General features: G+C 39.9%; 1 protein-coding gene across 1 annotated transcript in view; it reads left to right on the top strand.

Moving 5' to 3' along the window:
* GRM8 (glutamate metabotropic receptor 8) overlaps positions 1-15,225 on the top strand; it is a 794,519-nt gene that overhangs the window by 344,259 nt on the left and 435,035 nt on the right. Inside the window, exons 4-6 of the mRNA XM_045855677.1 lie at positions 328-463; positions 921-1,075; positions 2,397-2,534. Coding sequence (XP_045711633.1) covers positions 328-463; positions 921-1,075; positions 2,397-2,534 — 429 coding nt within the window. The remainder of the gene's footprint in view (positions 1-327; positions 464-920; positions 1,076-2,396; positions 2,535-15,225) is intronic.

The raw sequence follows: 15,225 nt of genomic DNA on the forward strand, positions 1-15,225 counted from the left end.
CCCCAAAACTTCCTTGACTCTTTAACTCTTGTTGCACTTTTTTGTTCATTCTGGTTTCCTTACAGACATCCACAAAGATAATGTTTAAACTTGGGGAAAAAATACTCCTGATCTGATGTATGATTAAGTAATTGATGTAATTTATCTGATACACACATTGTAATGCAAACAAACGTAATTGCTCTTAGTAGGTAAGAATGGCAGATGTTTTGAGAAACAATATTCTGTATCAAATCATGTGTTTTTATAAGGTAGCTAACCTCATTAACTTTGTTAATTAAATAAATGCCCTTTCTGAATCGCTTTCTTCTTTTTCCAAAAAAATAGGTGGTGTTTGCATTGCCCAATCACAGAAAATTCCACGTGAACCAAGACCTGGAGAATTTGAAAAAATTATCAAACGCCTGCTAGAAACACCCAACGCTCGGGCAGTGATTATGTTTGCCAATGAAGATGATATCAGGTGCTGATTGCTCCTCTTCCTTATATAGGATCAGATTTGTGGCCCATATCCTATGACATATTTCATATTCAATATAAAATCTTGTGAGATTTCACAGGAATTGCAACATTCTTATGCAATTACAGACTGCCTTCTGGTATACAGAGACACAACAGTTTTCTAGTTTCTAAGTCTGAAATGTCTATAGAGTAAAACCCGGGGACTGAAAGAAATGAGACAAGTAAGGATGATGGAATAAAGTGAATGAGGTTAAGAATAAAGCTAATTAACAGCTGCCGGAGTTAAAGTCGCCAGTATATTTCCTTTAGGAGATAAGCCCCGGCAGTTAGAATGATAGACTGATTGTTGAATGGTGACCTACTGAGTGTGTATAACTTGATATAGCTGTCTTGTAACATTCATAAGTGTAGTGTTTCTTGATAAATGTGGTATGTTTTATGTATTTTTATTCCTACAGGAGGATATTGGAAGCAGCAAAAAGATTAAACCAAAGTGGGCATTTTCTCTGGATTGGCTCAGATAGTTGGGGATCCAAAATAGCACCTGTTTATCAGCAGGAAGAAATTGCTGAAGGGGCTGTGACGATTTTGCCCAAAAGAACATCAATCGATGGTAAGGATGCACCAAAGAGAATTTGTTTTCATTCCAATTAAATCAAAACTCAAAGGCAAAACCAGAGTATCAGCATATAATGAAACACACCCATTATTGATGGCTCTGGATAGAATTTCCAGTTCTGATGGCAGAGTCACCAAGATAGTAACTGCTTAACCCAGCATATTTTTTTTCACTAGAGGAGTACCTATTGAATATATTTTTAAGAAAGGCAATTATAGTTGGCTCTATGATATTCTATGGCTTTGATTGTTCTATGATGTTAGTGACTTCCATGATATTGCCCTTTAAGTTCTCATATTTCCATGGACATACGTGATGGTTACAGCACTGTTGGAAAGAGAGTGCTTGCTTCACAGAAAATGAAGAAATGATGCTAGGCTGACCCTATGGAAGGAGTAAACACTACAGCAAAGATGTGAAGCACCCTAGAAAGGCAGTCTGTCTCCCAAATGTCTTTGCCAATGGTCTAGATAGTGGTAGAAATTCCCCCCTTTCCCATTATCCTTTTGAGTGAGGCATTATTTCCAGGTGGTCTCCCTTCAATGAGGTCATTAACTTAGCAGGCTGACACTTTAGCCCATTACCCATGACTCCAGAAGATTACATTAGTACTGATTAGTTAATCGAATTAGCTAAAAGTGGAACATATAGGACTGATAAATTTTGAGATGGGTAGAAGTATAGAAGCCTGGAACTTTACCCTCAGATGGGGTTGGGGGGGCACAGAGAGAGAGAGGGAGGGAGGGAGGGGGAGAAAGAGAGGGAGAGAGAGAAGGAGGGAGGGAGGGAGAAAGGGAGAGAGGGAGAGAGAGAGAGAGGAAAGAAAGAAAGAAAGAAAGAAAGAAAGGAAAGAAAGAAAGAAAGAAAGAAAGAGAGAAAGGGAGAGAGAAAGAAGGAGGGAAGAAGGAGGAAGGAAGGAAGGAAGGAAGGAAGGAAGGAAATATGAGAATGAAAAAATCCCAGTTTGTTCTGAATATTTAGCATGAGGTCAGGGGATGGCTGGTCACTGCTGCTGGGAGACGTAGAAGAGACGGAGAGGTTGAGATAACACCAACAACAGGCTTTCCTGTTACGCTCATCCCTAGGGCCAGGTGCCTGAATGGTGAATGGTTAGGGTGGAAATATTGTCCACTGATTCCTCTTGGCTTTTGCCATAAGGGAAGCTTTTGGTTCTCCCCCATTTATTAACACACTTTGGGCTTTTTTTAATGCAATGATCCAATATAACATAATATCTGTTTATTTAAGATCTCTGATAGTAGTTGGTTTTGATTATGAAAGAATATTAAAATCATGCGTTTCTTCTTTAAAATAGGATTTGATCGATACTTTAGAAGCCGAACTCTTGCCAATAATCGAAGAAATGTGTGGTTCGCAGAATTTTGGGAGGAGAATTTTGGATGCAAGTTAGGATCACATGGAAAAAGGAACAGTCATATAAAGAAGTGCACAGGTAGCCACTTAAATGTTTTCCTTGGTGCATTTATTTTTTTCATTATCTGAGAAATGCAGTTTTTCTCTATAGATAACGGTAAGGGTATTTTCTGTTTCCTTGAGTCTCTTGTTACATTTTCTGAGTAGGGCTGAGCATACACTCATCATTCAACAAGCTCATTGGTTCTCATAGTTAACTAAGTATTTATTGGACATGGGCCATGTGCTAGGATATTTTAGTCCTATTTAAAAAATCATTTATCGAGTTTCTACTTTGGACAAAGCTACATTGGGATTGGTGAGATATGGACAAATAAGCAAGACATGATATTGTTCTCCAGGAGCTTAAAATGTAGTAAAGATGATGAATCATAATAATTTGCTATAAGACATCATTTTTTAAAAACTACTTTAATCCATGTCCTGTATAATACTATTGGCTCCAATATCCTGCATAGCACTAGCAGCTATAATTTTTAGTGATTTGTTTTATATATCTTGTGCTTAAAAATAATAGTGATATTAAATATTCATATTTTAAATGTAGGAATTAAACATTTTAATTGAACATATCATAATTACATGCATAGAAATACAGAATATTAAAAATTACTTAGAGCTAAGTATTAAATTAAACAAGGTCAATATAAATTTTTAAAAATCTATTTTACAGACATATTAGACCATATAAGAAACTAACACACAGAAAAGGAAATTTAAGGGCCACTGTTTATAGCATGATCAAGAAAACAATGAAACATTAGACAGGTGATGTTAACAAAGATACATAAGTCCTCTGCCAGGGGGGCCCAACCTGCAGCCTGCAGCCCACATGCAGCCCAGGACGGCTGAGAATGTGGCCCAACACAAAATCGTACGTTTACTTAAAGCATTATGAGCTTTTTTGTGTGATTACATATTGCAAAGTATTTAATGTGTGGTCCAAGACACCTCTTCTTTTTCCAGTGTGGCCCGGAGATGCCAAAAGGTTGGACACCCTCTACCCTGAATACTACAAAACTTGAAGGAATGTTTCACAACCACACATCCCTCCCTCACTCCCATATTTTGATATATCCTCCCTTCCTTGTATTCACTCCCTTTGGGAAGAGCTGTTCAAATAAAAGATGTGCTATGAGACATGCCGGAGTGGACATACAAGCAGAGCGAGGGTGAGGATGTGGAGGGATATGCCTTCAGGCTCCCTGCGTGCTGGGCACTGTTCCGGGAGCTGGAGTGAGGGCGGGAGACAAGGTGTGTGTGCTCACAGAGCTTGCGTGTGAGTGTGAGGAGACAGGCACTAAGTAAGTAAGCATGTAAAGGAATAGAGACTTCCAGATGCTGAGATGTGCTTACAGGAAATGCAGAGTAAATGTGAGAGGGTGACCAGGTGGTGTTGGCAGGGAGGGTGGCAATTAGACTGTGCAGTCACAAAATGCTGTACCTAGGAGGTGACATTTGAGATGAGACCTATATAGCCAGAAGGTGTCAGCCATGTGAAGACATGAGGTCAGCCCTTTGCAGGATTTCAGTCAAGTCTCCTTTGTTCAAGGTAGAGAAAGGAGAAAAAGGTATAGGGAGGCTGGAGGGAGTAAGAATGAGGTAGTGAGTGAGAGGGAGTGTGAGGGCAGATGAAGCTAAGAGACAGGCTGGGGCCAGGTCATACGAGTTCTTGAGATACTTTCTAGAAGCTCCAGAGCTGAGGGGTGTGGGCTTTATCCTACATGTAGGGTAGAATTCCTTGAGGCTGTTTATCCAGGGCATTGCTCAGATACATGTTTCAAGAAGACACCTCTGTCAGAAGTGTAAGTATGATCAGAGAAGAAAAAGAAGGGTCATTTAGAGCCCATCAGTAGTTCTGGTGATGGGTAATCATGGCCTAGACAAGGGCTTGTGTGTTACGGGGAAGATCACAGTGCACAGAATTTACACTACCTGGTGAGTGATTAACGCTGCAGGTGGTAGTTAGTAATAGAGATTCGGAATATTAAATCTCTACCAGCTAAGTTTAGGAAAATGGTGATGTACTCACTTAACAGAGAAGACAGAATGAATGGTGGATTTGGAGGGACTAACAAATTTGGTAGCCCCTATAGAACTGCCCAGCAGGTGGCAGCATAAGGTCTGGGACCCCACAGAGTGTTCAGCACTAAAAATACATATTAGGGAGTGGCAGGTGGAGACCTGGGAGATGAGGGGCAGAGACATAATTGCCACTGGAGATTGAGCAGAGATGAGGAATGACCATTGAAGCTTCCGGGGGAGGAGCCAGGAAAGGAAACTGAGTAGGTGAGTTTAAGAAGGAGATGAACTGAAAGCCAGTATCTTCTTAGTTTCCAGGAAATAAGATGGGAACAAAAGCAGAGGGGGACATTTTATAATTAAATGGTAAATTTGGACATAGATATTAGGGAAGTTCAGAAAATGTATGACTAAATTCAGGTTGTAAAACTCAAAGCTTCATGGAGGAGGTGAGTGCTTGCTAATAAAGACTTGAGGAAGAGCATCGGGGATGAGGGGCAAGGTGGGTCAGCAGAGCAAAGGCACGGAGTAGGGCACCGGGATGTGTGAGGGAGAGTGAAGAGGTCCATCTCACTGGAGAAGGGGTGCCTGTTAAGGAATAGTGGGAAATAAAGAGGGTCTACTTTATAGGAGAATTTGAAAGGAGGGTTTATGAACAGAGTACCCTCTGTGTTTTTCATTGAAATATATTCTACATCGTGTTTAATTCTGAACTCTGAATGTTATTATTTGATCATCTACACATTCATACATATCCTATTATTGTTTAGACTGTTTAATGAAAATCTACCAGTTAATGAATGGGGTAAACACAGTTCCTCTTATGTACATTACATATAATAAAATTGGTAGGAAATTAGTTATTAACTAATCACATAACTTTTAACAGACTATTTTCAGAATACCCAGTTTCTCTACACTCATATTTTCCAAAAATGTTGAGGAGAATAGATGCCCTTTAGTATCTGTAAGTGTGTTGGATACTTACTGCAGACATCGATGCTGCATTGGGTTGTAGTGGAATCCTGACTTGGTGCCATGTCTGCTTTAGATTCCTTTGGTTTATTTGGGTGTAACAGTCTGTCCAATTAAAACTATTTCTAGTGCAATGAAAATTATGTTTATTCCAAGTGCTAGGGCAAAGATACCCTTAGGGAACAAGGTCAATAAACAGATTTTCATCCAAATTCCACTGTGGATAATACTGAAATAACTTGTCTCTAGGTGGAAAATAAGTATATAATGCAATATCCTAACTTAACTTAAACAAACAAAAAACAGTAACACATGAATATTTCTAAATCATGAGAGAACATACTTATGCCCCAAATTACCATGAACACCCAGCTTTCTTCTCTGTTTTTGGGAAAGAGTACAGATGATCTAGCACCTTAATGGTCAAATGTCCTTAAGAGGAAAAATCGACAGGCTATTCATGAGTAGAAGTGTCCAGGGTGTTAAAATAATTTATATTTCCAATTAGAATTCCAATTCCATCTAATTTAGAAATGAACATATATAAGACATGCAATTTTCAAAATTAGGCCTCGCAAGGTTCACGTTTTAACCATTCACAATAAGTCAAAAAAGGAACTCTGTGAAAGTGGGATACCTGCAAAGTCCCTTTTGCTGTATTTAGAGCATTATTTGTGAGTTATGCTTTGAGTAAAATTTTACCTGAAGCAATGCTAATCTGTGAACATAATTATTTTCTTCCACTGGGGGCGATACTGGCACAATGTATTTACATGGATAAGAGAATTCTTCCCAGCAGGGTAGGGCTTCTGTCTTATCAATTTTCAGGCTACAGAATGTCTTCAAGCGGTGAGAGCATCCTCTTCCTAAAATTAACTCAGCACAGTTTACTGAAATGATATTCCCTCCTAGAATCTCAGGAAAGCTTTCAAAAAGATGTGATATTACTGTTAACTTTGATTTGCTGGCCCAATTCCAAAGTGAAGCGATTCCGACCATCCACTTAGCTATTTATGTAGTTGTTATTGCTTCTGAGGTCTGCTGAGTTCTGAAAGCTACTACTACTTAATCCTACTTAAAATTCCCTTTGTCTTCTCAGGAAGAAAGGGATCTTTTATACTTGTTATCAGTGCTGGTGTTAATTTAGAGCCATTTATCTGACCTCTTCTTTTTTTCCCTCCCTTGTTCCACTCTCAAAGTTAATGCCTTTCTCCTTCTCAAACAGACACGCACCCTCCCTCAAGAGCTGTGGCTCTTCATCATCTCTCCCTGTCTTCGCACCTTGTTCACACACCTATTTCCCCACTCAGGCCTCCGCCTGAACACTTCTTCCACTGCTCCCCTTCACCTCATTTTTTCTTTTTCGCACCTTTTCTCTGGTTACTTCCTTACCTGACATTGTTTTCTTCAGCAAGACTCTCACTGGCAGTGGAGAGGCTTTTGTTTTGTTTTGTTTTGTTTTGTTTTAGGTCTCACTTAACTTTCTTACTGGCTGTTCTGCTGAATTTTTGTCTTTCAGAGAGGCCAGATAGTGAGGACTGTAGGGACCTGTGTCTACTGAGCTGGTCCTTAAAGGCAGACTCCCTGTTGGTCGTACTGTTTGGCCGTGGCTTTCACTTCTCCATCATGAGTTGTGACTAGCTCTGCCCTTAATAAAACAGCATCCCCTGACCAGCCCAATAAATCCAGTCAGTTCCATATAGCATCTTAAAGCCTTCCTTTTCCTCTATCCATTTGTCTATCTATCTATCCACCCATAGTTTAGTCACTTTTATTTTGGATAGCCTGCCTTGTATCAGACACTGCACTGCCAATAGAGAGACAAAGAACAGATCACCTTGTCCTCAGGTTGCTCACACAGACATATATACTGTCTTATTGAATTTGAAGTGCTTTCCTTGTCTGTTGGGTTTCAATCCCCAGCCAGGAGGTTGGGATGCTGATGTGCCTGACACTCAGATGCTGAGTGATGGTGAGCAGATGCTACTTGAAATGGCCTATTGATTCTTATTTATGATGATAGAAATAATGGTAATGGAAAAAGCAATGCACAAGTATGTTTCTTCTCATAAACAAGTGATTCTGTCATTGAACCAAATAGCAGGCTCAATAATTAGCTCTCTGAAAGACCTGTCAGTTTTTTTTCCAGTGCCAGAGTAACTGGATATCTTTCAGGTGTCACTGCCTCTCAATAGTCCTCCATATTCTTTGGGAGACTATGAAACGTGGAAGCTTTGAACCGTTCACCCAGGACTCGTGGAAACCACATGAGTGAATGAATTAGGTGGTTAGTGAGGGGGATGGATATACACTGTTTGACTTAGTTATTCATTCAGAATGAAGGGAAGCTAAGGTAATGGTCCCTGTGTTAAAATGTATTCTGCCATCGCTGTTTGTCTCTGGCCAAGAGTAAAACCCTGTTGAGGACAATGTCCTTACATCAGCATCGTGAGGTGGCAGTTAGCCCACAGGCTTCTCTTCTGAGCAAGTGAAATAGAAGAAACCCCAGAATTACATGTTTATGCCACTTCTGAGATTCCATATTGAATTCTAGTAGACACATGTGAGATAACAGAACAGATATTGATTTTTGAGACATACTAGATTTTAGGATTTTATAGCTGGGATGTAAAATCAAGAACATCCTCTCATTTTCTACATGAAGAAATAGGACCTACAGAAATTCAGTGAATTGTTAAAAAAAAACACACAGTCTCAGAGTTGCAACTAGAAGCCTGATCTGTTTTATTTGAATTTGTGCTTCACTTTTATATCCTTGATTTATTGTATTATTTACTTATTTCAGGGCTTTTACCACATAGTTGAAAAGCATTTTTCTTTTTTCTCTTTATATTTTATGTATGACAGAAGTGAAATATGAAATTTTAAAGTTACCAGCTATAAAGTGAAATAAAAATCATATATTGGTGGTTAGTTAGTCCTATAGAAAATAGTAAATATTTTAATATTCTTCACATTGTTTTTAATGATATATATAGTATCTGTGAGTAGGTCTTGAACAGAATAAACTTTTTCATCCAGTTCATTGGCCCCTTGCCATTTATAAAAGTAGACTGAGAATTATATTTAAAAAATAGGAGGAACTATCCACTGCAAGCTTCTATAATTCTAAATCCAGCATCACCGAGTTACAGCCATTCACTTTGCTAAATTACAGTAGGTTTGCTCATTCATTCACTTGTTTATGGAAAAAAAGTTACCTATTTGAAAGCAGTATGGGAAGCCCTATACATTATAGGGCTTTGGTGTGCATACAAATCACCTGACCACCTGGTTAAAATGCAAATTTTGATTGTGTAGGTCTGGGGTGAGGAAGTCTGCATTTCTGACCAGTCTCAGGTGATATTGAAGGTGGTGAGCTCTGGGTCACTCTGTGAGTAACAGGGGATATGAGAATTAGTTTATTGAGATAGCAGTGACATCTGACATTTAATTAGCAGAAAAAAATATTCAGCTGTGCTAAAGACTACTGATAAACCCACAGTGTTCCACAGAAGATCATCTAAATAAGACTTTAAATTGTAAAATGTAAAAACTTACAAGATAAAGCCTGTGTCGTGTGTTTAATCTTCAGTAAGTATTTAAATCAGTAAAGTGTAAAGGTACGGTGTATGTGTGCCTGTCTCCTCATTAGAAAGTTTGGAAGTGGAGAGCTCAAATTTAAAGGCATGTGTACAGATGCACCTGTATTTCCAAAATTTGCAAAGTAGATTGCAAAGTTTGCCATATCAGGATTCAAAAATATTCTTCAAACTTAAAAGAACACTGCACTGTCAGTCATAAATTCGTATATATAAAGGAGTTGCCAAGGTCCATAGAGACCATTTTCCTCAATTCTTTTATTTTGCAGAAAAGGAAATCATGGTCCATCTGGCCTAAGTGAGTTGTCTAAATCCATAAAGCTACCCGAAAGTGATGATGGGGCTGAAATCTGATTTGACACTTGATCCTTTCCTTCATCCTTTTCTGTTCTGAAAGAAGGCCTTTCCCAGCAAGGGACTGAATTTCACTGACCCATTCTGCTATTTTTTCTGTTCCGGTGTCCTGAATATTTTCCCAGTGGCTGCCTAAGGTTAAGTATTCCCTCTCCGTGAAGCTCCCTCACTACTGAAGGGGTCAGATTGATGCTCATGGTCTGAGAGGACTAGTCCTGCTTGAATTGTAGAAGCATAAGGAAGTGCCCTCTGATTACAGGGAACTTTGCAGGTACATAAAGTCTTGCATTTTCTGGAAATAACTTAAAATAGTATTCCCTATTTTAAGGAGTTTAGGAATCCCTTTCTGTAAAGCATGCAATGGACTCTGTCATTAGCTACATTGGTTGAGTTTACATGTGTCTAGACAAACATGACCTCTGGAATATTATACTGAAGGACTCAGGAATGAAAAAGGGAATATGGGCAACTGAGTGACAAAGCATTTTTGAGAATCATTTATTTGAAAACCCACAGCAAAACTTGGGTCAGTGAAAATAAAGCAGTGGGTAGAAAAGTACAGAAACATAAGAAAAAAGTATTTCCCTCAATGCTAATTAAACAGCAATGGAGGTAACCAATTCATTAAAACAAAATAAAGAAAGAAGGAATATATTCTGGTTCAGCATTAGGGAGATGTGATATTCCTATCCCCTAAAAAAGAGTACAGAACAGTTATATATAAAGGGTAATTATTTGCATTATGAAAGGATTCAGAAAAGATGAAGAGGTGGTTAGTATGATTATTTCAAACACAGGGAAGCACACATGCCAGTAGACCAAGAAGGATAGAGGTCTGAGGAACTGAACAAGTTCAACGTGGCTGCCATAGAGTGTATGGTGGGAGGATAGCAAGAGAGAAGCATCCTCTAGCCAAAGCACAGGTCATGTAAGATTTACGCGTCTCATGAGGGAGTGGAAATTTGTTCCGAAATGCAGTGAACACGTACTTAAAGGTTTTAAGCAGATCAATGACATAACTGGATTTCCATTTTAGTAGGATTATTCTGGCTGTCGCATAACACTAAGGAAGAAATACCAGTTAGACATTACAGTAATTTCTCTAGAGGTGACAGTGGCCCAGGTTATGATGGCTGTACTGCAGTGAGCATGGAGAAAAGTGGATGGATGTGAGAGATATCTAATTAGATGGTTATGTGAGTCTGAAGCTGAGAGAAGAGGTCTTGCTGTAGAGACAAAGTTGGGACTCAGTGGCCTATGAATAAGTCTGGGCGAAACAGACCCAGAAAGTGTGTGAAAAACAAATTGCAGAGAGCCTGATTCAGAGCTCAAGGGATGCAGACTTTCGGGAATGTGGTAAAGGAGAAGATCCTGGAATTGTTTTTTCCTGAGACTCATCCTCAATAACAATGGGTGAACCCCCACTAAGGACACATCTCTGATCTACAACCCTAATTCCTCCCCCAGTGTCTCTGTAGCTACAACCGACTGGTTTAAGGCTGGGTGCTTGACCCAGGCTGGATCATCAGAGTCCTTCCAAGGCATATTTAAAAATGAAACTGAAGAGAAAGGTCGGTTTCTTTTGGGGTATTGGGGTGGGGCTGTGAGATGGGAGGCTGGGAAGGTTGTCAGGTTCTTCAACCTGAGGAGGAAGTTGGCCTGGAAGGATGATACCGACACGTCGACAGAACAGAGCGCACAAATGGAAAGGGTTCCGACTGTGATCAAGATCTTAACTGTACCCTTCCTGCAGGGATGTGAGCTAGGTCACGAAACTTCTAATTAAGTTTTCCCATCCTTAGCTAGCAACCTAGTGTCCAGACTAACATATGATAGTAATACTGGGGAAAACTAGAGGAAGTAATATGCATAAAGCTCATTGCCTGCTACAGAGGGAGCACAGCAGGTACTGTTGCTTACTTACCCAACAGCAATCTCCCTTTCTTCTGTGTCAGCAGCATCCAATAGAATGCTCTATGGCAAGGACGGTTTTCTATATCCGCATTGTTCAATGAAGTAGCCACTAGACAGGTGACTATTGGTCACTCAAAATGTGGCTAGACAACCCAGAAACTGAATTTTAAATTTTACTCAATTTTAATTAGTGTACATTTAAATGTTAACAGCCATACATGGCTAGTGGCTACCATATTGCACAACATAGGTCTAGGCTGGCGGGCCTACAACACAAGTTTTGTTGTAGTGTATACCCCATGTAACCCAGTTAATTTGGATTGGTCTGATCCAATTATGGGGGTCCCGTCCTGCCTGCCAGCCTTGTAGTGCAGTTCTAGTCAAGGAGATAGATAGGAAAGTCTTACAGGACCCTTCAGGGAGTAGAGGGTGGGGAGTTCTTCTGGTTATTGTTATGTCTGCAACTGGTGGCTGGAATGGCAGCGGGGAAATCACACCAGCAACAGCACCATACAAAAGCAGAGGAAACCCCAGTCACTGCTGACATCTTTAAACCTGAGTTAAGCAGCCTGGAATGCCCTTCCATTCTTGAGATATGAGATCATAATGAAGCTCTCATTTTAAAAGCCATTTTGCATTGGCTTTTCTATTATTTGTCACTGAAAGCATCCTAATGAATATAATATATTACCAATAAATGGAAATTATTTATTTAACATAATGTGAACAAGCCTTATTTTAAGATATGAGAAAAATTAAGATTCTAAAATAAATCAGGAGGTTAATATTTGCAATGCAGACAAATTGTTTATGTTAAATGGATTCACCACAAGTTTCTTAAATACTGACTTTCCAGTTAGTGAATATAAAATTAAACAGAAATACAGCTTTTAAGAAATATTTCACTGAGACATATTTCTAGGTAAGTTGCAGAATTATAAAACACACATATTAGAGAATATGCCTTCATTTATCAAAATAATTCACCTTTTGAATTCCTTTAAACAACATGCCCTCTAGTCTACAAAAATATGATTTTACAGATGATGGTAGTATGCTATTTATCACCCAGACAATAATTTAGCTAAGCTTTTGTGTTTGCACTGTAAGTGAAAACCTGTTCAAAGTGCTTGCAATTTTATCAACTAAATTATAAGACCTAAGAAGAACTACATGTTTCTAAATATTTTGTTTCTGTGTCTAGTCAAATTCTCAACCTCATTGGTTAGACACTTAAACACTGCATCTTAGCTGTGTGATCTTGGACCAGTAACTTGACCTCTAAGCATTCTTGCTAAATTGTCATTTTTCCTGTTTTTGGGTTTTGGTGGTGATGATGGTGGTTGTCACTGTCATACCTGTCTTTCATGAAGGCCATTGAAATTGCTCTGGTTCTCCCTTCTGTCACCGCAACTCTCTATGGCTAAAACATTCAGCTTATATATAGAACTTGTATTGTTTCAGAAACGGAACTTATGTCATTGCGCACCTCTCCACTATGTCTCACAGTGAGCTGACTTAGAATGTGGCTATTTGTTGAAAAAGGAGTTAGTATTCTGACCAAGAGGTGATGTCATTCCACCCCTGTATTAGCTCTCCATTAAACCACTGACCCCCGGAGAACCTTTTAGCCATAGGTTTATTTGCTTACATCACTGTGGTCAAATGGTTACGATTGTAGATTTTCACTTGGGAAAATGATTAATATCTTTCATTAAGGACATTAAAATGCTGGCATGAATTTCCTGTTTGTTCATGGTTCGTGAAACACCAAAGCTCTTCCTACCTTTGCTGTGGGAGGTGGGAATATGCTCTATCCAGAGATCTGGGTCTACCACCCAGATCTTTTTCAGATAGTATACAGACATTGTTAGCCAAGCAGTTAGGTGGGAGTGGCATTCAATTCTTTGCCAAGAGAGATCCAAGATTCCAAATATGCCAATTCAGCAGACCACGGTGAAATTGAGGAAGGGCTCAGGAATCCATCAGGATTTGTGATTGTTTAAATAAAGTTCAATCCTGTCAGCCAACGGAGTATCAGAGGACCTTAGAGAAGAAGAAAAGTTAGAGGTCATTGTGCCCCATGTTTTGCTGAGCTCCCTCTCTCAGACTGATGTGAAATGAGGACAAGGAGTGCACAAACATTTTGGTTTTACTGATTCAGTAGAACTCGTGAAGGCTTTTATCGGTGCAAAATGAGGCTTTCTCATTGACTCTAAATAGGCTTATTAGCAGCATACAGAAGGATTTCCACTGTGATCGTCACTTTGTCCCTAGTCAGAGTGCAGGCAGAGGTCTGAAGCAGGCTGATAGCTGTGGAAGTGAAAAGCGCCCGCAGACTGGAGCGCAGAGACTGGGCCGGCTGCCAGCTCTGGGTCCAGCACCCTGCGGAGTGCCGTTTGTCTGGGCTGCTTTTATGAAACAGAAGCCCTCTTTTGTGTATTTGTTCCTATGAAAGGGAGCAGTGGTGTAGCTGATCCAAAGTATCAGAAAAGCAAATGATTCACATTGGTTTAAGATGCCCACCTACCCCTTCTTTTTTAGCAGTGTTAGTTTACATTTCAATACATGGCCAACATTCTGAAATTTTTGGCTTGATGCTTCCCAGAGGGGTTTAGTTAACTGGTATGAAGGTTTCATTCAGCGGAGTCCAGAAAATGGTTTAGCTTTTCCTCTCCCTGATGGTGACAGACAGTATCTCTGTTACCTGATTTCTTTGTGGGATCAGGTTGCATCATTCTAAGGCTGACCCGCAGCCCCACTTCCGTGTGCTATGCTGGCTGCCGGCTCGCAGTCTTCACCCGGGGCTGCAGGTTTCAGTAAATGTTTCAGTGACCTGTTAGGACAGATGCTAATGGGGATGGGCAGACAATCTGTTTTTCCAGTTCCTAATAACTTGGTGTTTATTTGGGGTAAGTGTAGACAGGGTTGGGAAGAGTGTGAACATGAAACTTGGGTAATCATGGAGAAGAGGATGATGATGATAATTTTGATATAAATAAGCAGGGAGCAAGAACTGTCAAAAAAGGGGAAAAGTCAACACCGTTCCTCATCACAACCTCCCTTCTCTTCCTCTCAGAGACACACAAACATGTTCCACCACTGATAACCTTCTAACCTCACAAGTGTTCTGGTGCTCCTTAAGGACCACAACCCTGTCTCCAGGGGACTTGCTCCTTTGACGGCTCTCTGGGCAGCTCAGGACTATCTTTAACATGGCACGAATAATTTGAGACTAGATTTACTTCAAGAAAATCTCTAGGAAATACCGTATGCATTTGTATGCTACATATAATCTCATTACTCAGTCTGTGCTTATGAAATCTTGTAAGTTGGTGACAGGTTTCACTTCCTAGGTCTTCGGTATCTATCACCAACTGATTCTTTTTCATCTAAGAAAAAAGAGTCTCTCCTGCTTTGATTCTCAGGTGCATCCCATCCCCACCTGAGGTTCCAGACTGAAAACTACATTTTTGAGACACTCAGATGGACCTTGTATATGTTAGTCCACCTGGCTCTCATCATCCGAATCTCTTAAATGAGTCTACCTTGTCTGGACACATTTCCAGAAGAATGCTTCTCTCCCTTTTCAAAAGGAAGCCTTTCCTTCTTTTGGCCATTTATTGTGCTGCTCTAGTACAATTGTTCATTGCCATTCAGACTGTCATTCTAAGAACATGCTGGAGGAGAGAGCAATGGGTACCTCTGGGGTCCCCACAGAGCCAACCAGGGTTCTGCAACCATTACCTACAGATAAGCCCCAAGGGTGAGCTGCTTTGGGCTGAAGATGTTGGATGATGTGTGGTTTGTGCCAGAGTGTTGGTTCATCTCTCATGACATATG

Source organism: Phyllostomus hastatus, unplaced genomic scaffold (genome assembly GCF_019186645.2).
Source record: "Phyllostomus hastatus isolate PE091 unplaced genomic scaffold, TTU_PhHast_1.1 phas_scaffold_114, whole genome shotgun sequence".
Classification (NCBI taxonomy): domain Eukaryota; kingdom Metazoa; phylum Chordata; class Mammalia; order Chiroptera; family Phyllostomidae; genus Phyllostomus; species Phyllostomus hastatus.